Genomic DNA, 24,885 nt, shown 5'->3' on the forward strand with positions numbered 1-24,885 from the left:
ATGCAGCGGAACCATTGCCATTCCACTGCATTGGACAATATGCTGTGAGCCAGAGCTAGAGATCTATGCCACAGAACTCAGCTCCTCAATCTTTGGCAGAGCCATGTGCAGCAGACTTTTCATTCGTGGAGAGGAGTTGTGGAAGGGCTGTGGCAGCAGCTCCAGCCATTAGATTGGACTAATAATTGCAGAGCCCTCTCACTCAGCATAGGCACACTTGTCACATTTTCCAGTGTCTGACCAAATTATTCAGTTTGGACACAGAGTGCAGAGTTTGGGGGTTATACTAGTACTATATTAGTGCAAATTTGAAGCTTTATCAGTAGCTAGAGTAAGATGCACTTTCCAGTGTGTAATTTCATACCATCTTGTCTTATTTGAAGATTACTCCCGGCTCCTTTGTAATTCAGTGTGACATAATTGTACTTTAAGATGTTATGCCTGGCTCATGTTCCAGTGACTGATTGGAACAGAAGGGAGGGGGAAAAAAACATTAAGCCGTGAAATGGTCATGAAACCAGGCTTTGGAAAAGCTGTTGACTGATAAGAGATGTAATGTGCTTTGTACTGTCACTTGCCATTTTGTACTGTATAACAGTGATAACTTGAAAAGCAAATGGTGGGGAAGTGGTAAGAGTCATCTCTTTATTCTGATATAGACTTTGGGAAAGAAAGAATGTCTAGCAGCTTCCTGTAGCATACTTAACTGAAATATTCATGGAAACGATAGCCCTAGCCAGAAGTTGTTTACAGCCATAACTCTAGCTTTCTGTACCATAAAACAGAAATGTGCCAATGATCATGGGAACCAACTTCAATTATATTAGTTTTAATGTTTACACCAGTAATCGAATACCTTTCAACAATTAGCTGCCTACTTTTCTACTGCAATGGAAATTATTTTGATTTTACTTCAGTGATTACCATTAGTCTTTTAGCAGATATCTGTTCTCTGTTTGAAATTGTCTGCTTGCAAAGACAGGAATTTGTGATAACTGTGTGTTGTTTGTAAATAGAGTCAGATTACTTTTCTCTCTCTCTCTTTGTTTAAAAAATTCCTTGCCAAAGTGTAATGAAGTGATTGTGGAATAAAGTGAAATAAGCATAGTGTTCCTAGAAACATATTTTGTTGTTCAAGTTGCATGGGGCTCAAATAGTAAACTAGTGATCTGAGGCAGCTAATGACATTTAGCAAGAATTAACATAGTATATGAGAGAGTACATTTTCTATCTGCATAGATCTTTTGGATCAATGGATGGTGTTATCTTCCAGAACTGTCATTCCTGTTTTCCTAAATTAATGATTTTAGGCTTTTAGGCTATGAGAATTCTTGTTGTTTTTTTTTTTTATTTAATACCACATCACTATATTTGAATAATTTTCTTGCTATCCAATGATAAATTTAATGTCTGGTGGATGTGAATGCTGCATTCAGTCTAGGCACCCTTTGATGTTAGCCTTTTGCTTTAAACTTGCAGAATTCTACTAAGTTTCTTTTGTCCAAGAAGTATCTTGTGTTTAAGTTTGTAGTGATGATTTTTCTACTGTGTATGGTCGATAGTTGCATACACCATTATCACTCCTTGTATTTTATTGGAAGTGAGGCCTCCCTTGGATCATGGCAATAGGATTTGATTCAATATCTTTCCTTTTACCATCTCTGTAGTTTATAAATTTAATTTATAAATCCTGAGTAAAAAAACACACACACACCAAGTATATAGTCAGTGTTGCCAGACTCTTTCCTGGGATTTTGATCACTTTCTTTCCTAGGACTACATTGACAACTTGGTGACACAATCCTACAGATTCTTATTCCTATGAGAAATCTTTACGTGGGTATTTTGCAGAATTGGACCCTTAACATGCATGGCTTTCACTGTGCAACTGCTACTAATGCTGACAAGTTGACAAGTTGCATGTCTAAAGAGCCACATAAATTATAAACAGGCCTCTAGGTGGTGCCTACTCTCAAACCTTTTGTTTTCAGACTTAGTAAGTGTAGTGTGTTACCATTTTTGTTAAATGCAGTAATCCATTTTTGGATTTCTAACTTCTTTCAGTCAGCTGTTGGCCATGAATATCAATCTAAGCTTTCTAAACACTGCTCCCAAGTGGACTCAGTAAGAGGTTTTGGAGGCAAGTTTGGAGTACAAATGGATAGAGTTGACCAGGTAAGTAATTTCCTACAGTATTGCAGTTACTTACAGCAGTTGCGTTCATCAGTTTATATAAGGTATTGGTTTTATCACGCTAAAAACTGCTACTGCTAGGTGTAAACATCGCTGTCCCTCATTTTTAGCACTGCACTCTGTGCATATCAGTAAATTGGCTTTGGTTATTATGGATATTAATACTTTCTTAAGAAGCAAAAATTCTTCCCCCACAATTAAGTTGGAGGATGGCCCGATTTGAAGGAAAAGATTAAAAACTTGCCAGTTAGCCAAGGCACATAAGTTTATGTGAACTGAAAGATGAACACCAGGTAGTGAAGGAATTTAGCATGGTTTGGGGTGCCTAGCAAACTGAACCACTAGGCTGACTATCAAAGTGGGGAAACTTTCCAAGACTGGTACAATAACCTCCCACTGAAAGTGGTGGAAGCTCCATTGTACTGAATCACTAAACCTGGCAAGACCCTAATGTACTTCAGGGAACAATCTGCTTTGGCAGTGGCTGAGAAAGATAGCTTAATGGATCTGTTCTTCTCTAATGTTTTGAGGATTTTGGCCCAGAAATCTAAACAGACACTTATGCTCCAGAACCAAGAGGGTTAGAGCATCACTAAGCTCTGATTTCTTTTATGCTGAGTATTTTTCTGTTGAAGCAGACTATTGTGCTACTAATGTCGGACTTTTTTTTTTTTAGAAATGCTTATAACTATTATTTCTCCTACAGTCTGCTGTGGGTTTTGAATACCAGGGGAAAACAGAGAAGCATGCCTCTCAAAAAGGTAACGTGTTGAGGTGAATGTGTGTATGTAAATAAATAACTTTTATCAATATTAGCTGCTTGTTGTAAGACTGTACTACAATAGCTTGTATATGAAACTGTTGAGGAAACACTGTTTGTAAGGTGCCTAGCACAATGGGGCCTCAACCTGCATTGTCAGCTATCCAGTTATTCTGTGTCCAAAATGATTTACTACTCTCTTGTAGTAAGTGGACTCAAAAACTACTCGATTGGCCTTAACAAAATGAAATACTCTGTTTGTCTTCGAGGGTCTGACTTGTCCTTTGTTCCCCACCCCCAAAATATTTTAGACTGGGCTCCCTGGAGAGGCCACTGCTCCCTAGATTTCAGCCACCTGTCCCTGGTGAAGATAAACCCCCAGCGGCAGCTTTAACCTATGCCAGTTCCCACAAGGACTATATGCTAGTGGAGAATGGGCCATAGCAGAGCCTTGCTATTCTGTGCCCCTTCCTTCTCCTTGTAGTGATGATCTTCACCCCAAGCCCTCTCCTGCCTACATGACAGGAAGTGGAGGAGTAAGATCATACTAATGTTTAAAAAAATGCTAGAAATCAAAATAAGAGTATAGGCTTACATTTAATCTCTTGCTGGTGGGGAGGGGATTTTAATATGGTTAATATTAATGGAATAAATGGTTCTTGTGTTTTGGACAACTATCAATGAAAGGGCAGACTAAACCCTAGCAGAACCCATGAATGGTTCCACTAGCTTAATTTAAACACAAAATTACTTTAGGCAGAAGTTTTAACAGCATCCAGATTTACAAATAGGGAACACTGACACATACATGTGACATCATGAGCCGTAATACTATGCTAAATTCTGCTTGTTGTGTTTGTACATTTTATTTTGTGGGCTAGTAGCTATTTTGAAACTGAGATATTATGCTGGATTTCTGCATTGCAACATTGACAATGACACATGGTGAGTTCATATGTTTGATTGTGCTTTGTTCTCTGGACTCAGATTACTCAAGTGGTTTTGGTGGTAAATATGGAGTGCAGGCCGACAGAGTAGACAAGAGTGCAGTGGGCTTCGATTACCAGGGTAAAACAGAGAAGCATGAATCTCAGAAAGGTTAGTCAACATACATGTTTTTGTTCTATTTTTGATGTGATGCGGGTGCATTTACCAGGAACGGTCTTGTAAACTATTTCATTTTGGTAAATATTGATTTTTTTTTGTATCGTTATGTACACTAGATAAGCATAAAGGTTATTGAAAACTTTTTCTTCTTGAAGGAGAACTTTAAAGCATATACTTTAGTTTAACTAGCACAAGGCGAGGTCAAGTTTCAATTACATTGTAACCAGAGCTGATCAACAACCTTTTTGCAAAAAAAAAAAACTTCTGGCAACTTCGAAATTTTTTGACCAATCTAATATTAAACCCTTAAATGCTCAAACACAGCCGTGAGGTATTTCTAACAAAATCACCTGATAGTTAAAATGTAAATTTTACTAATATGAAGGTAACACTTAGAGATTTCTAGAGTTAATATAGTGTTGTTATAGCTGGTTAAAAAAAAAAAAATGTTTGTTTGTTTGTTTGTTTAAAAAAAAAAGTTTTGAAATTTTTTAGCAAACAAAGGGACACCTATTTTTCTCAAAATCTTCCCATTTTCTGACCAGTGCTAAATAATGTATTTGCATCACATTATCACATGAAGTAATAAAAAAGGCAACCATACTGCTCTTGATGTATCCTTAGAATTCCATTGTAATTTCACTGTTTCAATGCCTAGTTATAACTGAACTCTTTGAAAGATTAAAGTTACTCACATCGTTCAGTGCTTTGGCTAGCTTTTACACTGCTGTTTTGTTTTCCCCTGCTTAAGGGGAAAATGTTAGGTGATATGTTCTGAAGAATTTAAGACTTAATATCCTGGATCTAGATTAGCCAGGGATGTCAGTATTCTTCTAATACATAATTTAAAACAAGTGGCTATGGTTAAAGCAGTCTTGTCTTAATAGTGTCTTGTTACTGTACATTTGTAAATAAAACTGTGTTTACTCTGTCTCCAGATTATTCCAGAGGCTTTGGTGGTAAATATGGAGTTGACAAGGACAAAGTGGACAAAAGTGCAGTTGGCTTTGAATATCAAGGCAAAACAGAGAAACATGAATCACAGAAAGGTTTTTATTAAACTTTATTACATAAAAGTTTGCATGGGTTGAGTCTAACACTCTTAAGTAAGGGTGAGAATTTCAAAGCTGGGAGGTCTACTTGTAAAATATCAGCATTCTTGCCAGTGAGACTTTTTTTAAACTAGAAAGTATGTAATTGCAAAATCCATCCCCAATCTTGCAATCTGATCCATATGGGAGGACTTTGATATGCATGTGGAGTTTCACAGACGTCAATAGGACACGATGGTCTTCAGATGCAGATCAGATTGCATGACTGGGACCTGTGTAACTAATAAACAGCAATAATAATGATATCTGGATAAAGAACCATATCATAATATGTTTTTTGGTAGTGTAGAGATGGTGTGCTGCATGCATCAGAATTGTCCTTTTCTTACTTGCCATGTAGCTATTCTGTGAATGTTGAGACACTCACTACAGGGTAAATCAGAGTATAGTGCGGGTGGGCTATTCTGCACTTTCTGACTTACATTAGTTTTTTGGATAGCTGTTTCCCCCATTAAAGAGATGACTTGGCAGGGGGAAATGGACCATGAAAATAATTCAGTACCATTAATGAAATACTAGGGGATAAAGTCCCATCTATAATATCACTATTTTGTTCAAAATGTTATCTGTAACAATCACACTAATGGCTTGTGGAATTTTATGTACATAGATTATGTGAAAGGATTTGGAGGCAAGTTTGGTGTACAGACAGACAGACAGGACAAATGTGCACTTGGTTGGGATCATCAGGAGAAAGTGCAACTGCACGAATCCCAGAAAGGTATATTTGAGTTAAACTTCTTAACTACACTATTAACACACTTCTGGTTCATGTTACAGTTTATTTTCTCTGCAGCTCTGGTAAAACTGTTTCATAGTAACATCGTAGTTGCTTCTCCATGTTTGAAATGTTACTGTGTTGCAGTTGGTGGAATGTCTTTACAACCCTTTAACAAATCATGACTGGTATTGAGTGCCACTGAAAATATTGACTCAGAGTGCTGGGAGATATGTTGAAATAGCCTTATGAATCTGCACTTAGCTTGGATTCTTGATTTTTTTTTCAGTGAAATTCTGGAAGCCAGCCTGTCAGAATTGATTCCTATATTATGTAAACTGCCAGTTCATATTCATGGACAAATTCTGCTCACTGTACTCAAACTATTTTCCTCTTCCTTGCCCTGTCTCCCCTCCCATACCTGCAGGAGGTAGAAACTCAGCATCAGTGATTCTGACCTTCCTTCTCATCCAGATTTTCATGGCCTCCATGAAGATGGGAAGGTCTGCAGCCATAGTCTTTTCCACAGTGGATCAGTCTGTGCTGCTCCCACGCTGAAAGGGGATCTCATCTTTTCCCTTTGCCACTTCCTGTGGTATTTCCTTTGAGAAGGGATGATCTGTGCCCTCATCTTAGCACCTTACATCAAAATGGCTGTGCCAGAACAGCTATCAGTGAATGGAGCAGTTCTGAACACAGATTTTTTTTTCCCTGTAGAGCAGTAGCAAGAATATTCCTTATTTCTGACGGTGCCAAATAGGAATAACTTTGGGATTTTTTCCTCCTGATCTGTATTCCTTTCAAAGCAGGGCTATAAAGTACAAATGGTGATGGTATCCATGAAATAAACTTAATTTGCTCCTAAATATTGTCCTCCTCACATATTATATTTTTCTTTTGAGTACCTATGAATACACACACAATCTGATCATGAACATATTTTAATATCCGAGTGCATGTTTACAGTTGTGCAGAGAAGTGTTGTCTGCAGTATTGGAAGAGCTGCAAAATACAGCTAAGAACATGGAATTGTCTCTCTTATATTCCTGTTAATATTAAGTGGAGCTGGCCTCTTCCTAATCCCAAGTGGAATTGTTCACATTCTGAATATACACTTAAAAATGAGTGTTCAGATTCTTCTAAAAGTACTCCTGATTCATCAGAATTGCTGCTTACGGTTATGTTTTTTTTATTGTTTCTAACTAAACTTATCTGTTCCTTTTTCCCCTCCCTTATTACATGTGGCTTTTTCAGATTATAAGAGTGGTTTTGGAGGGAAATTCCATGTTCAAACAGAGAGGCAGGACCCATCTGCTGTGGGGTTTGAATACAAGGAGAAACTAGTGAAGCATGAGTCTCAACAAGGCACAGTCTCCAGTTGTAACTTTCCTAGTGCAGTCGTTTCTAACACAGACTTTAAATAGTCATGTAAAAAGACTGATGTTTGCCATAAGTAATCTAAAGAAGACATTCTCTTAAATTTCTATCCCCATGTTATCTAGCAACATCAGGCTATTTCCTTAAAATGAGATGTTAAACATGATCTCATAACAATCCTATATTAAGGATATGGGTTCATAAAATTCCAAATGCTGCAGCTAATAAAATAGAAGCAGATTTCCAATATTTAGTTCATGGCTCTACACCAGCATTCAATCACACCAGCTTAAAAGTCCAAATGTAACCCTTTGCCTTAGTTGAAATACACATCTACCCCAATATAACACGAATTTGGATATAACGCGGCAAAGCAGCGCTCTGGGGGGGCGGGGCTGCGTGCTCCGGCAGATCAGCGTGTCAGCATGTCTACCGACACGCTGCTCTGAGCGGTGTGTTAAGGGTGCCAGGCCGGGGCCAAGGGGTTGAATAAGGGGCAGAGGGTCTTGGGGGGGCAGTCAGGGGACAGGGAGCAGGGGGGTTGGGTTGGGGATGGGGTCCAGGGGTGATTAGGGACGGGGGCATCTCGGGAGGGGGCAGTCAGGGGACAAGGAGCGGGGGGGCTTAGATAGGGGGTGGGGTGATTAGGGGCAGGGGGGTCTCTAGAAGGGGCAGTCAGGGGACAAGGAGTGGGGGGGTTGGATGGGTCAGGGGTTCTGAGGGGTCAGTCGGGGTGGGAAGTGATTATTAATAACGGAAATGCTCGAGGCCAAAGCAAGTTCGATATAACACGGTTTCACCTATAACACGGTAAGATTTTTTGGCTCCTGAGGACCACGTTCTATCGGGGTAGAGGTGTAGTAGTAAAGTATAGCATGTTATAAAGCTGCCTTTGTTCATTGTGAGATAATTCAGGTAAGAACTACAAGTTCTATTTTCTGCTGACATCTTAAAAGAGAAGTCTGATAGTATAGAGTCTTTTGGAAACCCTAAATCAGAATAGTATAATTGCAATTTATAAAGGTGGTTAATAAAGCCATGCATTTATTCTGATTGACAATACACACTAAAGAGGAAGATAGCTTGCCTGCTATTTCTAACAGCAGCCAGTATTTTACGTACTGTCGTGATCTAGTTCCAAACATTTGAAGTCTAGGATAGCTTTAGGAGGAGTTCAAATATACACACACAAAGTCACTGATTAGTGGACCCTATATTTTGGGAATGGGAGCAAAGGAAGAAGTTGTAAGTCAGTTTTCCAAGGCACAGACCTTCGAGCACTCTTCATTTAAATGGTAACTGTTCATTTTTAAAATAAGGCAAAAGGGAACTACATGACACATTCCCATTGCAGATACATGGAACACCTGTCTTAATTTTGCATGAACCTTGGATCAATACTGAAATAGCAGAAAACGTGAATTTGGCAGCCGTGTGTCTTTACTTGATCAATTCAATGAATGCCATGCAAATAAAAAGTATTTAAGTGACACTTGTGCCCTGACAAGTGTTACTGCAAACTTGATAGCACACTACTCTGAACAAAGGAAAATAACTTGGGTAATATGACCTATACTACAGGAAATAACAGTTAGTACTGTGAAAGACTGTGCTCTAGAAGTGGTGCACCGTGAGGGGCCATCCCTTATTTTTTCTTGGTTCCTGTCAACATAGCAATTATTAGCTTAACTTTCACTAAAAGAATGTGAAAAGCATGCACATAGCTCATGACATCTTTCTTGTCTGCTGGTATATGAAGAGGCTTCTGTAGATAGATATGTTTATATACTGATTTGCATGTATTTGAATTCTGCATGTAGCTGCTTTTTGAAATGGCCATTTGCATTTAACAGACCTTTAAAAAGGGAAAAGATTAAACCTGCCTACTGTGACCTCTTTGTCCTGTTTTTTAGATTATTCAAAAGGGTTTGGTGGAAAGTATGGAGTACAAAAGGATCGAATGGATAAGGTAAATTGTTTGAAATGATCATGAATTCAGTAGTCTGGCGACTGGTTTAAAATTCCACCATTGTTAGTGAGGCTGGATTTGTAGTGCTCTGATCTCTATACTTGTATCCTGCTTAGGGAATTCTCCTCTCCAATTCTTTATGGTATATAACGCCTTTCATCTGAGGATCTCAAAGCATTTTACAAAGATGATTATTGGTGATTATTGTGATTTTACAAAGGCCATTGTATTCAGGGGGGAAATTAAAACACAGGACTTAAGTGATAGCGAAATTCCCACTCAGAGAGGAGCAGAATTAAGAAATATAACCCTGAAATCTAGCTGGCCAGTCTTCTCTTCTAACCACCAGACAGTACCTCATCTTACACCTTGTGAATGTCCTCTCAACTAATTAAAAATAGTTGCCTCTGTGTTTACCTCATTTGTCCATTTATAATTTAAAGGGATGTTGCTATGTTTCATCATCCTGCTGCAGTAAGTAGCACACCGAACTGTTTGAATAGTCATTTACCCACTCCACAAACTAAAAGTAGCTCTGTCTAATACACCCCGGATAGAATTTCATCAGAACCCACAATTCTAACTTTAGTCTTTTATGTAAACTTTCAAAAATACTGCTTTATTTCACAAGTTTAAAAGATGAAGGTCTGTATACAGACCTGCTTACCACACTAAATAAACCTATCTGTTAACTTACAGAAGTATCAAAGCTTCAAATTCTTCTACTTTATCAGTGTATTGTCTTACCCATGATTCCAAACATCAGGAAATCTTTAACTGAGGGAACTCTTTAATTTATTTAGTTATTTTTATTGCTTGATTTAAACACCTATCTCAAAACTACCTCTCTGTTTAGGGTTTGCTTTTAGTTATTTTTTATGTTTTAGGCTGGATGTTTTATCTTGGTAGAAACCTTTCTGTTATACAGACTGAAAGATTATTTTGTATTCAGAACAACAAGCATTCAGCAAATTTCCCTGTCTCCTACTCTTATGACTCATCAATATATAAATGAGATTAATCACTAATAAAATTAGTGTTAATAGGAATCTAGTGTGACGTGTCTCTGAATGAAGGTTAGCCCTAAATAGTGTGGTGTATTGAAAGAATTAATTCCCTTTTTCATGTTTTAGTCTCAAAAATGTAGTGGGCTTTAAAAATAATGATTAATAAACCTTGGAGGTAGAAGTCCTGATTTAGAATGTTGCAGCAGAAGATCATGCAGGTGGGTGCTGCCTTGTTTAGTGAATGAGCATGTGAAGAGAGAACTGGTGCTGCTTTGTGTAGTAGTTGATACTTTCTCATTTCTGGTAGAATGCATCGACTTTTGAAGATATTGAGAAACTGTCATCAACTTATCAGAAGACCAAGCCAGTAGAAGCTGGTAAGATTATATTCTTGATTACAGAATCCCCTTTTTATGTTTCTCTCATGGGCTGTAGAAGGTGGGCCACCTTACTCTGGCACCCCTAAGGTTATTTCACCCCCTTTGGTACCAATGAGTAAGAATCCAAGCTTCTTTTTTGTGACCTTGGCAGGTCAGTAGCACCCACATATGCCTTATTTTACTCATTGACTGTAAAGTCTCCTCTCTGAGTGACAGGTGACACTCATTTCCCCCCTCAGTATTAACATTTGAGTCCAAATTAGAGTTGCATTTAAACAATACATTGTTTCTTTGTGAGGGAGAAAAAACAGTACCAAGAAACTAAAAAGCATCTCCTTGATTCTCACACAGGCTGAGACTGTGCTAAGCTTTTCTAGAATGGGCTAGACAACTTAGGCTTTGTCTACATGAGAAAATTATACTGATTAAATTAGTTTAGAAATGGACTTAATTAAATTCGGTGCAACTTCTTGTGAAGGTGTTCTGTTTCAGTTTGAAAGTCATTTATATCAACTGTAGGTTATGTTGGCTAAGTTTGGTTTCTAAACTGACTTGAACCAGCACAACTTTCTCATCTAGACAAGGCCTTACAAAGATCAAAGGTAAGTAATGTTGCTGTTGCATGTCATTTCATGTTAGCTAATTGCTTTTTCTCCTTCCCCCTCTCCAAATCTTCTGGAAGGCTGTCTAGGAGAGCCTTTCTTTCTCTCTAAAGAAGGCACTTTCTTGCATAGAAATATTGGCCTGAATAAATATTGACTGGCTTTACTTAGCAATCTTATTTGCTTTCACAAACACTGGGTTGAGTTAATTTTAGTTCTCAAAGTATCACAAATACTATTACTCCTGAAGGAATTCTGCACCAAAAGTTTAAGAATTCGGCACACAATATTTTAAAATTCTACAAAATTTTGCACATTTTATTTGTCAGAATAACACAGTATTTTCAATTATTTGCTGATAAGTATTTTGAAATAAATTACCAAAATAATTGAAAATGATGTGATTATGTTGTTGTTTTATTGTGTTGTTTTGACAAATGTGCAGAATTTTTAATTTTTGGTTCAGAATTACCTCAAGAGTACCAGGGTTCTATGTGGTGCAATCTGGATGCAGACAGTTTGGTGGGACGTGTGTGTGTGTGTGTGTGTGTGTGGAATCTGGATGCACAGGAACTTGGGGGGGGGCATGGGACTCTGCAGGGGAGTCCAGGTGAAAGTGGTTAGGGTGCAGTGGGGCAAGGTCTGGGTGTGGGGGAATCAGTGGGAGGTCTGGGTGCTGGGAGAGTGGGGATTGGTGGGGTGGGGGTCAAGGTGCAGCTGGTTGGGGCTCAGTGGGGTGGAGGTCTGGGAGTGGGGGGCTCCGGATGCAGGGAGTGAGGCTCGGGGGGATTTGGGGAGGGTTCGAGGAGGGGGACCCTGATGCAAGGGGTGAGGCTGAGGAGCAATGGGGCCAGGAAGTTGGGGAGGGGGTCACTTTATGGGAAGCCATTACCGCAGTGCATCTGGACCCCCCAGCACCCAATCCCCCCTCCCCATAGTGCCTCACCCCCTGCCTCGCACCCATAACCCCCAGCCCAGAGAGCCTCACCCCCTGCACCCAACCCCCTCCTCCCACAATGCAGAGTTTCCTGCAGTTGGGGGAGGTTTCTGGGGGTTGATTTGATCCAGCCCCGGCTGCTCAGTGAGGGGGCAGGGAGGAACCCAGTCTCCATTGTCCTGTCTCACCCCCGTGGTGACTTACCTCTCCCTGGGCTGCTTCAGGTGCCCGAATAGACACACCTGCACTGCCAGGGAGGGGTGAATGAGCACTAGTGCAGCCTCTCTTTGCTCCCCCACAGAAACCATTTTTCTGTGGGGAAGCAAAGAGAATCTGTGGGGGGACACGTTACTGAGCACGCGCAGTGGTGCAGAATTCCCCAGGAATAATTAAATACACTCACACCAGAATTGTTTGCACAGCCACCTTGACAGCACTCCAAGTAGGGAACAAACAGAGCATTGTGACAAAAGGGTCCAGTTGCCCTAGGCAAAATTCACCCCTGTGCAGTGGACCAGAACAAAGGCTTTGCACTGCCTGAGTCCTACTAAAGTCCTCAGAAGTCTCTGGGCCTGATCCTGCAAGCCTGTTGTGCGCGTGGAACACACATTAAATGCAAACAGAGGTGGTTTGCGGGACTGGGCCTTATGCTTTGAATGAATCTTGGAACAGGGAATATTTCTTTTCCTTCACATGTTAGGGGAGGGAGAAGAAAGGGCAGAGGAGTGTGGTTAAGATGTATTTTGACTATTGGCAGTGTAGCTGCTGAGATACCATGTCTGGGCTGTGTCTGTCTGCCAAGACTTTGAAATATGACAAAAAGCTAAGTGCTGAACCAAGTTGTTGCAGAAGAAGGGCTTGTAGTAACTGAGCTTAAAGAATCTTAAGAACTGATACTTAGATGTAAACAGCTCTCTTAAAAAGCTTTAGTACTGATGGTACTATACTTCTGTGTCCGACTACTTTAGTGAAATCTTCCTTTTTTTTAGCATTGTTAGCATATGTTTGGGGTGGCAAGAGAACGAATCGCACTTCAGCTCCCCAAAACACATTGAATTTATACCAAGAGGATGTTGCTACAACATGTATGTCTACAATGTGTATGTCTATTAATTGGCCAAAAGATACGAAGCTCTACACTCAACTCAGTGGCATTTGTTAGTATGTCTGTAATACAGTAACTTTGAAATGCCACATCCCAGGAATCTTAAGTGCCTCCTGCTACTACTTACATCAGGGGAGGGCAAACTACGGCCTGCGAGCCGGATCCGGCCCCTCAGGGCTTTCAGTCCAGCCCGTCAGATTGCCAGCCCCGTGGCACAGCGGAGCTAAGGCAGGCTCCCTGCCTGTCCTAGCCCCGCACCACTCCCAGAAGCAGCCGGCACCATGTCCCTGCAGCCCCTGGTGTAAGGGGGGGGGGGATCAGAGGGCTCCATGTGCTGCTCTCGCCTGCAGGCACCGCCCCCATGGCTCCCATTGGCTGAAAATGGGGAACCGCAGTCAGTGGGAGCTTCGGGAGTGGTACCCATAGATGAGGGCAGCATGCGGCAGAGCCGCCTGCCACCCCCAGGAACCGCTGCCGGACATGCTGGTCTCTTCTGGGAGCAGTGCGGGGCCAAGGCAGGCAGGAAGCCTGCCTTAGCCCCGCTGTGTGCCGCTGCCACCTCAGAGCCACGTGAGGTAAGCAGCACCGGGCTGCACCCCACACCCTGAACCCCTTCTGCACCTGCACCCCAACCCCCTGCCCTGAGCCCTCTGCTGCACCCCAATCCCTTTTCCTGAGCCCCTTCCTACTCCGCCTCCTGTAACCCCAACGCCCTGCCCTGAGCCTCCTGCTGCACCCCTCTGCACTCCAACCCCCTTGCCCTGAGCCCCTTCCTGCACACCACATCCCCTCCCACACCCCCTCTCAACTCCCTTCCCCAGCCCTACATTCATGGCCCTGGATATAATTTCGCCACCCAGATGTGACCCTCGGGCCAAAAAGTTTGCCCACCCCTGATCTGCATATATCAGAGGCAGCCGCTCTACTTGCTGCATGGGGAGAGTGTAGCCTGGACTCTAACAGAAATAAGAAAAGAGCCTAACAGAAAGGATTTGGGGACAGGAAGCACAACAGTCCAGAGAAATGGGGCTGCACTGGTGAGGGAAGTAGGGAGTGGTGGGAGCAGGGGAGTGGACCAGATGGCGGGAGGAAGCAGTGACCTGGAAAGGACTTAGGGCCAGTGAGGAAGCAGGCACCTGGAGGAAGGAAGGGGAGCAGTCTTGGCAATTTGGGGGAGCAGGAACCTGTAATGGGATGGAGAGTAGGGCTGATGAGGAAAGCAGAAATAGGGTGGGTTGGCATGGAAGTGGGGACCCAGAGTCAGAGGAAATGGAGATGGGGAAGGAAAAATGGGGCCCTCAGAGAGGGGAACATGGACCTGGAATGGGTGCGATGGGGAAATGGGGACCTGACAGGGGTATGGTGGGGGGAATGATGACCTGGCAGGGCACTGAGCCCCTGCCATAGTGGGTGAGAGAGGAATGGGATCCAATGGTATGAGGGAGTGGAACGTGGGTGACACAGAGCCCCTGCCATGAGGTAAAGGTAGGGGGACTTGCAGGGATTCCCATCAATAGAGAAGGATGGCACACGGGAAGCTCTCATGAGGTGTGTGTTCCCCCACTATGAAATCTGGCTGTAAACTGACTCCAGTATGGCACCTTGCAGAGATTCTGTCCAAGTAGAACACTTTTTTCTGTTTTTCATTTTGATCTTAAATTTTTTTTTAAATATTTGTAATGTTACAGTGAATAATAAAACAAGCAACATCCGAGCTAACTTTGAAAATCTAGCCAAGGAAAAGGAACAGGAAGACAGAAGGAAAGCAGAAGCTGAGAGAGCGCAAAGAATGGCCCAGGAGAAACAAGAACAGGAGGAGGCGAGAAGGAAACTAGAAGTAAGTAAGATTCAGAGCCCTTCTGGGCAAACTCTGGTGGTTTCTGAGTGTGGAGTAGGAGAGGAGAAGGGTATATCCTCTAGAAAACATGCTCCTTTCTTTCTCTTGCTAGACTTGGACATTTAAGTATCCTGGTGCTAGCACTTCACCTGGGAGCCAGGGCCCCTTTCTAGCAAACTGCACCTCCAGACACACAGCTGGACTCCCACAAGAGCTATAAAAGTAACCTCTGAGTAGCTAATGGAATCCTAGAACTGGAAATGGAGATAATGTTGCTTAACCTCAACATGCTTCATAGAACACAGTGATGCTGGAAATGTGCATGGTTTTTAATTTTGAATAACTAAGTTCTACTTAGTAGTCATGACTGTCCCCTATTAATGAGACTGGATGGTTTGAGTGTTAGCAATAAATGTTCTTTCACATCAAGGTCACTGGCTGAAATCCAGGCAAGGTTGGTAGTTGCCATTCCTAGGAAATGAGTTGATGATCTCAGTCTTGTCTCTTAGGGGACAGGGCACCATATTACACATATAACCATCCTTGTTAACAATTTCAACAGACGCCAAGGATTGAATGGGTCTAGAGAATGAACTACCATCTCATCTCTATGGGGTATTGTGAGTTAGACTGAGGGAACCTTGCACAGTTTCCCATAGACTGAGGTCATCTGCCTCCAAGATGGTCAGTGTAGCCCTGCATAGATTTAAAACATCTAAAAATTGGTGTGTTATGTTCTGTGTGGAAGAGAGATTTAAAATACCACAAAATAAATTCATTTATTGTTACATAACCCAAGCTATGTCTAAACAAAGAAACATATAACTAGTGTACATATAGTCAAATACAATAATAGCAGATAGGCTCGTTAATTCACAATTGAACAACTGATTTTTTACAGTATAGGTTTCATAGGGCATGAATGCGAATTCTCCCACTCCTGTGTCTCCAGTCAAAGGGTGGTCTCTCCATCTAGACTGCTTCAGCTAATTACCTCACTGCTTTTGTTGGTTACAAGAGATTTGTTTTGTTTTCCCTCTCATGCTCCTTTTACTTCTAGTTAGGATGGTGTTCAGGAAGCTTTTCTTTAAATGCTATGTTGAATCAGCCAATTTCTAACAATTGTTAGTCTCAAATGCTAGAAGTTGCTTTCTAATCCAAGCTTCGTGTAGAGCAATTTATGGTGGCAGAAACCCGGCTCTGGGCTGCTTGGCAAGACCATATTTTAAGCATCTTAAATGTTATATGGAAAAGCAAATACACTGTTGGCATCTAAACTACAGTCTGAGAAGCACATAGCCATTTTAAAGAACATTATAATTCAATCTGTACTTAGACATTTGAGGCTGCTAACTTAGGTTGCAAGTATCTAATGCTATCTTTAAACAGAGAATTTCACTTGTTTTACACTTGTACCAATTTAAAGTAGTATAATGCTTGGCACTTTTCCAGTGCTTTTCATCCAAAGAACATAAAGCATTTTTCAAAGGTGGATGAATATCAGTGTCTCCACTTCATTTTTAGAGGTAAGGAAACCGAGGCACTCAGTTTAAATAGCTTACCCAAAATCACACAGTCAATGGCAGAGCTAGGACTGGGAATCTGTGAAACCTTTCTTTTGGGCTACCCTGCAAGAAGTCTATCTAATGCTACAAAATATTATGTATAAAATAATAATTACAGAACTTAAAGGTGAACTGTAAACAATTTTTTTTCCCATTATTTTGCTTCTTAGTAGTGCATAAAGAACACCTCTAACTTTTCTCAACTTTTTTTTCTGCTTGCTTCATCTACGCATCATACATTTCAGGTCTTGGATTCCCTATTGCTATAGAACTCCCTGAGAAGACTCTCCAAGATACTAAAACCTGAGCAATTGCAAAGAAAGAGGAGACTTGTTCACACTCGGACAGATTTTCATAAGAGCGCAGCACCAGTGTGTTGAGTTCTTCAATCTGGGCCAATGTTCAAGACTCTTGTCCTTGTGTGCTGGTTATACTTGTTTAACTCAGCCTCTTGACAAATAATGAGGAGCAAAGGTTTCTGTATAAGCCTTTCAGCTGTAGGCTGGGATTTCTACAGAAGGTCTTACAGGGAAGACTGGGCTTGATAGTCCTAATTTTTTCTAAAAAGTTGAAAAACGCAGTATTTCCCGGTCTTTACCCTTCCTTTTTTTTTAAATTGTGAAAAATGCCCTGTTTTTATCATAAGGGAGCCATAAAAAAAAAAAAAGATATTGGCTGTGTCCCTGCAAAGAGCACATACTTCTATTCTCAGAGTACTGCATGCTCCTGAAAATGTCTGTTACATTAGTGAGAAGAATTAAACACAGGGCAGACATGTTAATTTCTGTTGCTGAATGGCACAGGCAGTTACTCCTGAGTATTGCAGATAAAGAGGCAAATACTAACTAGCTGGCAATGCCTAACTTTTTAAAATCATGGTAATATTAACCTTTCTGTATTTTAATATCCTACCTCGGTCCAAAATTAACCCAAAAGATTCATGCATCCTTTTGCCTGAAGATTGCACCTGAATCAGGGGCAATATAACATGCAGTGGACTGTGTGGAGCTCCAAATTGTTGCATCCTGTGTGGCAGAATGCGGTGGTAGTGTTGCTTTTATTTACCCCATGTGGAAACCTTATGGAAGTTCAGGCCACAGCATTGTAGCAAATTTAGTTCTGTCCTAGCTATTCAAAGCCTGTTGTCTTGTCAGCTGGTTAACATACTAGGAAAAGCTTAAAAGTTTGTTTCTCATCAAAAATGACATGTCAGTTTTATAACTAGAACATGTGGTATCCAGTTCCCTACACTTGAATTAAAATGCAATTTGAAGCCTGGTTCATGGATTTTAAAATACTGAATACAAATAACCTACAGATCGTATGCAAATATTCCAAAGAGCAGAATCAGGTGCTCGCTTTACATTCTACACATAACCTACATAAATTACTTTTTTTCTTCTAATCCACCCTATTTATTCACACACCTTATGGCCAGTCTAAACAAAACACACAGGTTTAATTATGCAATTAGTTAAATGCTGTGTTTTTAAGTAAAAAAAACCCATCCTTTGTCACCAGTCCTTCTAGAGTTAAAGAGCATGCTGGTCATTGCACCCACACTGCTGTTACTTCACTATCCTGGAGTCACTGTTCAAAGTTATCCTGAATTTAATCACTTTTCTTTTTGATAAAGGAACAAGCAAAAGCCAAAAAACAAACTCCACCTCCATCTCCCACCCCACAGCCAGCTGATGAGAAGCTGCCCTCAAGCCCAGTTTATGAGGTTAGTTAAAATCACAATTAGTAGCTTGTCCTAAACACATCTCAGTAGTGAATAGGCTTTATATTTGTGGGTAATTTTTATGGCTTTGCTATAAAGTTATGATGTCCAGTAAAGTGGTAAGCTGCCTTCTTGTAGGAAGTTCTATTTAATGGGTCATGGCGTTTGGGTTTTAAAGCTAGATGTGTCAATGTAGGGAGATATATAGGTAGCCTTGTATCCATTCTCTCCTGTTGAAATATTAATAAGGAGTTAATGTGGGAAATGGAGTACTTACAACAATTAATGTTAGGGTTCAGCCTTAAAGGGTAAAATTGAAATAAAGTGAGAGATGTTTATTCTTCCTAGTATTAAAATGTGATTGTTTTTGTTGTAAATAAGAAAAATATAAATGCAAGCAAAAAAGTGTCTAATTTTGAGAAATAGACTTGTCTTGTATCATAAACCACCATTTATTAGCAATATAACCATATTTACACAATGGACCTGTTGACATTACAGACACACGTGTCTGCTTAGTTGTAATGCACTTGTTGTAATGGTATCTAGAGATTTAAAGGTATCGTGTCACTAGTTCCTGGAATCATAACAGTGATGGCAGACTAACTTGATATCTGTAGAATAGCTGAGCTGTTCTGTTGGATTCTAATCATACTTAGGGTGACCTCAAGACAATCCTGCACATGTACATATTGTTGTCATGTAGTATTGAATATTACCATTTTCAAAGGAAATGTTCTCACTAGTTTGAATTCTAGTGCTGAATGCAGTACCTAAGAACTTCTCTTCTGCACTATTGACGTCTTGCTTGAGGGGCTGCTTATGTGACCTTGACAAGTTTCATCTTTGTTTTTCTAGGATGCAGCTTCATATGAGTCAGATGCAACCTACAAGAATTCCAATACAATATATTCAACTGTACATGAGACAGAATCTAGCTACAAAGCTGAAGAGTCAGACTACCAAGAAGCAGTCAGTCAGCGGGAGTCAGAATATGACCCAGAGACAGTTTATGAAGTGGCAGGGGCAGGAGACCTCTATCAAGCAGGTAGAGTGCTCTTATTTCTGAGTTGGTACTTTCAAATGGTAGGTAGTGAGTCAGTGAATAATTGTGCTAATATGTCCCTGTCACTGGTTTGGGCAGCAACATAATCTGAGTTAACAACATTTTAATTTTTAATTTAAATGTGCTGGTATCAAATTAAAGGGGCAATATGGCAAAGAAGAACATTGACCTGCCTTTATAATGAGTGGGCCTTTTTTCCAATGCTGAAAATAAATAAGATTCATGATTTAATGTTGAACTAACTATAAGGCAAACTAGTGACCGCTTTTAGCTGAAGTTTAGAGAGAGCCATCCTCTTGCTTCTACATATGTCATGTAACACAAATTGGCTTTGGAAAAAAATACAAAGGTGAACTTCAAATAAAGGCTTATTTTAGCTAGTGCTGGCCAGCCATCTTGAAAATCCTACTAACAAATAATTGCCTTTAGAATTAAGCAACAGACACATCTTTTAACCTTTGCAGTCTGAGACATTAAGCCTAGAAAGTTAAATCTGCTGGTCGGGAGAGTAGAGATTGGAAGGGTGTGTTCCTATTTCATCATGTAACTTTGGGGGTGGGGGTGATATAAGGTGTGCAGGATGGTACTTTTTTCATCTTGTAAATGTATTGTTGTTTTTCTCAAAATTTCTTCATAAACTAATTCAAAGCTGCCTGTCTCTTACCCTCTCACCAAGGCCATGCGAGAATGAAATTTCTCTTCAAAGTTTGTCCCTGGATCTAGTCACATTTTATAGACCTTTTCCTGAACTAAAGCTGTGGGGCTTCATTTTTACCCTCTCATGCTCCTTTCTATAACAGCCTCCCCATCCATCTCAATTTCTAATTTGTTATAAAAATATCAAAGAAACCAATCAAAACCTATGCAAATATTGCCAAAATTGTGCCTCTTCTGGGTACACACTGACACAGTTGGCTAGTTTTTTTCCTTACTTCAATCTGTGGCCCAAATTACAATGGGGATATGGAAGATGGGTGCCAGATTACACTTTCATAAATGAGGGCTCTATCTATACATAGTGTGGTTTTAGTTCTCTAATGTGTCTGTCTTTTCCAACACTCTTTAGAAGAAAATACTTATGATGAATATGAAAATGAACTTGGAATTACAGCCATTGCCCTTTACGATTATCAGGCTGGTAAGCGCGGGTCTTGTTCTTTTTAATTTTGTAACCTATGAATAACTTTCTGTCTAGTGTAATATTAGCATAATACATATCCTCCACCCAGAATACATTAAGCCCAGCTCTAGCAGTTAGATATTAAGTGACTGCCAGGGCTGAAGAGTAACATGAATATTATGGTTATAGAAAGTTTTCCTTGGTGTGATGGGTAGCAGTCACTATACAAAATTAACGGCATACCCAACTTATAATAGATAAGAATTGAATGTTCTCCTTTTAGGATGAAAGCTGCCACTAAAAACAAGTAAGAGGAGGGAGTCTGTTGCTCAGATAAATCTTTTGATTATCACATTTTTTATCCTGTTTTAAATGTCCTTGTTTGGCGCATTGGAGAGAGGAAGGTAGCTAACATTACTAAGGCTCCTCTGTGAATAACTCCCTTTTAAATCACTTAATGCTACTAAAAATACCATTATGTAGGAAAAAGCTGACCAAAGTAGAACTTCATGTGAGAGTACTGAACACATTGCCTCTTCCACTCTTTTCTCAGCGGGCGATGATGAGATTTCCTTCGATCCAGATGACATCATCACGAACATAGAAATGATTGATGACGGCTGGTGGAGGGGAGTGTGCAAAGGCAGATATGGGCTTTTCCCAGCCAATTATGTTGAGCTGAGGCAATAAAGAATATTGTCAACCGATTATGCCTTAATGCCATAGTCATTAAACCTGATTTAATACACTACAAATCATGATGCTTTTTTGAGGATGGAGGGGTATATACATATTGCTTTTATATTTAATACTTTGCTCATGCTTTTTAAAATGTTTATGCCACAGAATTCGCTAATATATTGTAACTCTTATGTTCCCCACCAAGGTCCCTGGTAACGGTTCTTATGTATTTTGAAATATTTTTCCTTATTCTTTGCCAAATTAGTGATTGGCATTAAATATCATTTCAAGGACTATTAGCTGCCTGTCATAAGAATGCATGTTTCACTCATACCTGTAAGTGAACAGAATTACCTAGTGATTAAGTCTAGTTAGTCTTCCACTAAATGTTGTCAGCTAAAGATCATGGCTATGCAGGTAATTTGCATTTCCACTTAAGAAGGAGTACACCTGTATTTCCATATATAGTGTATGGATAAGGGAAGAGAAGGACTTGAAAGTTTACAGTTAATGACAACTACCTAACTTTGAATATTGGCCAATGGTTAGAAATATATTGATGCTATGAAGGAAACAGTCCAGTTATTCGTTATTTCATTTTAAAGTGAGGTCTCTTGGCTCTAACATGGACTTTCTCGTGCTACCACTTTTGTCTTTTCCCCTATGGACATCTTAGCACTAGCTCTTGCTAATCGCTTCGTTCTCTCCCCCCTCCCGAAAAACCCTTTTAAAGTTGTTACAGAAGTGCTTGCAAAATTCCAGTGTTGACTCACCCAGGGACGTGCTTGGTCTTTTCAAGGAACCCTAAACCAGCATCCAAACCAGTACCCCACTACCTACAGTAACAGTCTCACTGCTTTAAAGATTAAAAGGCAGTACAATGTTGGTATATTGCATTGTGTGTACAAATATATTTTTGCTCATACAATGAAACAGGCAGGCTTGCAGTTCAGTAAGACAGTTATAACTGGATTTCAGTCAAGAAATGTTAATACAAATAGCATAAAACCATTCCAGATAGTCTCCACTTCTGATCCACACAAAAATAACTGTCCTCTTTATATTTCAGCAGAAACTGCCAGTAACGTTTGTCCCTAATGATGGAGTTAATCCTGTTTTTTGCCCAAATAGAAATTGAAGTTCTTGTCACTTTTAAAAATTGGTTTATTTCACCACAAAAGTTGGTGTCCCTACCAAAGATAGTAAGTTCCAGCTAATAATGCATATGTTAAATGTGTATATTGTCTGTATCCACCTTCTCATAAAAATGAGAATGGCAGTGTGGAACTGGCACATTTGGACCAGTGGAGAACAGAAAATTTTTGTATAAAATGGCACAGTGTATCTAGGAAGAAGGTATCATGTGGAAACCAAATCTTGGGTGATTGGGACAATCTTTAATGAATGTCATGTATGTCATATGACTATATTTTTTTCTCTCCCATGGTTTCATTTCTTTGTCATATTGCATTAATAGATTGGGTTGGGTTTTATACGCAATTTATTTTATCCAATTTTGCATAGAACACCACATAGGAGATATGATTTTTTGTAAATTAAATATTCAAATAAACTTTTTGAACCATTTTCATGGGATACTTTTGTATTTTAAAGCTGATGTTTCAAGAATGTTGAGGTTTCAGTTCAGAGATTCTCTTTGTTCACTCATCTAGTCACCTTCACCATATCTGCTTCCATGTCAATCAGACCCTTAACACCATGAATAATGAGTATTTCCAGTGGACACTGCTACGTGGTGCCCAGTTATTGCAGTGATAGGTACCGTTCTGAATGAGTGTCCCAGCAGCGCTCTGCTGAACTTTCTGAACACTTCCCTAACACGCAGATCCACTGGCTAGCCTCCTGTTCCTGCCCCCATGTGGAAACATTTAGATTTTAAAAAAGGGGGTTATGGGCCAGAGTTTCAAAAAGAGCTTAGCTCTCATTTAGGCACTTCAGTGAAGTGAGCTGACTCCCCCTGCCCAAAACAAACACATGCAGTATGCCACAGCTCCCTTCAGAGAATGAGAGGTGCGGAGAACAATGGGAGCTACAGGATACTATGGTTTTTTGAACACTTGACTCCTAACTGTGTTTTGTGAGGGAGAAAAAAGCTGTACATAACTGGCTCCTAAGAAAACCAGCTGCTGCTTGGGTCATAAAACTTTACCTTCATAGCCCTGCTATTCAAGGTCCTGAAGCATTAGCTTCTCCACTATTTTTTTGATACAAAGCTAAAGCAAGTTGCATATCTGTGTTGTAGAAACCACCTTGGAAGAAGCTGGATGGGAGTAGGTTGTAGCTGTCCAAGGAGACAGCCAGGCCTTCTGGCATCTGGGTGGAAATTGTAGATGGCTTGGGATTTTGTGTCCAAAGAGGTAGCTGAGCCTTCTGGTACTGGGGAAGAAGATACATGTTCTTTTTTCCCCCTTCCCTCATGTGGACAGGGTCATAGGTGACATAAAATTCTGGGGGGCAACTTGAATTCCAAGTTCCCCATCCCACTAACCCTTCACTAGCTAGTAACTAGGTACCCCCACTGCTCTTCCCTTCACTGTGAGACCTGGATCACCTGAAAATGAGTAAGAATGCTAGGTGCATGTTATTGAAAAAATGATCATAACTGGAAAGAGATCCTTGTTAACTGCTACTAGGGTTTGGCACTAACATCCACTTGAGATGAATGAGGCTGATACATATCTCAGAGCTTGTGGCTCTCTGCAGACTGCATTGCTTTACATTTAGTTCATACTTTGAAGGTTTTCTTTGTAACTCAAAGACAAAATAAGTTCCTAACCCTTTATCTTAAATTCTGTTGCACATTTAGGGGAGGGGGCAATGGGACTCTGCAGCTGGGAACTTGCCCAATATAGGGGTCTCTGCGTATACCAGATATATTAATTTAAGCACTCTTGCTTTTAAAATAATTTGGACAGACACATAAGCAGCATTAAAGAATAAATATACATGACAATTACTTCAGACATTCAACAACTGCTGTTGCCTGGTGTGGAAATCTAGGCTTGCAGTGTCAAGGGTTAATTTTTATACCAGTGAAAGTATAATAGTGTCACAGGATGACTGGCCCTTTAAGGGGGGTTAGAGCTGAGATGCACCTGTGCCAGAGAAGTTTGCCTCCACAGGTGGAGGAAATGAATTCACTGTGGGGAGGGAATGCAGTGGCTAAGAGCTGGCCTGCTTGGAAAAACAGGAGCAGTCTGTGGCTCTCAGAGAGGGAAGAATCAAACAGAGGGACTACAAGCAAAGAAGCCCTGTGGGTCAGCATTCTAGAACGTGTGGGAGCATAGCTAGGAGTACAGGAAGAGGCCCTGGAAAGGCTACAGGGATCGAAAGTCCGGGCCAGTTGTGTAGGGTTCACAAGGCTGGGAATCCATAGAAGAGAATGGGTGTGGGCTCCCCTTATGGTGCCACCCTGTGAGGGGGTGCAGTGACTCCCAGCCATTAAGGAGAGGACTGAGCTGTTGGTTGTTGCTACCTTTCTACCAAGCAAGATGAGGCAGTGACCCGTGCTAAGAAGGGGAGGATAAAGAGACTGAGTAGAGCCCAGAAGGGGCTAGAGCTTCACACAGAGGTAGAAAAGGAGACAGACCCTCAGAAAACATGGC

The 24,885-nt window shown here is 40.6% G+C and overlaps 1 protein-coding gene across 5 annotated transcripts in view; it reads left to right on the top strand.

Annotated features, from left to right (window-relative positions):
- The window catches only part of CTTN (cortactin), a 36,470-nt gene extending 13,624 nt beyond the window's left edge, over positions 1–22,846 (top strand). For 3 of the 5 annotated variants that reach the window (XM_048855920.1, XM_075129484.1, XM_048855919.1), the window contains 12 exons: positions 2,065–2,175; positions 2,900–2,954; positions 3,941–4,051; positions 4,999–5,109; positions 5,783–5,893; positions 9,181–9,236; positions 10,551–10,620; positions 14,956–15,104; positions 18,306–18,395; positions 19,251–19,440; positions 20,525–20,596; positions 21,132–22,846. In XM_048855920.1, the coding sequence (XP_048711877.1) occupies positions 2,065–2,175; positions 2,900–2,954; positions 3,941–4,051; positions 4,999–5,109; positions 5,783–5,893; positions 9,181–9,236; positions 10,551–10,620; positions 14,956–15,104; positions 18,306–18,395; positions 19,251–19,440; positions 20,525–20,596; positions 21,132–21,268 (1,263 nt within the window). In that variant the 3' untranslated portion in view covers positions 21,269–22,846. Of the gene's footprint in view, positions 1–2,064; positions 2,176–2,899; positions 2,955–3,940; positions 4,052–4,998; positions 5,110–5,782; positions 5,894–7,144; positions 7,256–9,180; positions 9,237–10,550; positions 10,621–14,955; positions 15,105–18,305; positions 18,396–19,250; positions 19,441–20,524; positions 20,597–21,131 lie in introns of all 5 variants that reach the window. The other 2 variants (XM_075129485.1, XM_048855918.1) reach the window with 2 other exon arrangements.
- The last annotated feature ends 2,039 nt before the right edge of the window (positions 22,847–24,885 follow it).

The sequence above is a fragment of the Caretta caretta genome, chromosome 6 (assembly GCF_965140235.1).
Source record: "Caretta caretta isolate rCarCar2 chromosome 6, rCarCar1.hap1, whole genome shotgun sequence".
NCBI lineage: Eukaryota > Metazoa > Chordata > Testudines > Cheloniidae > Caretta > Caretta caretta.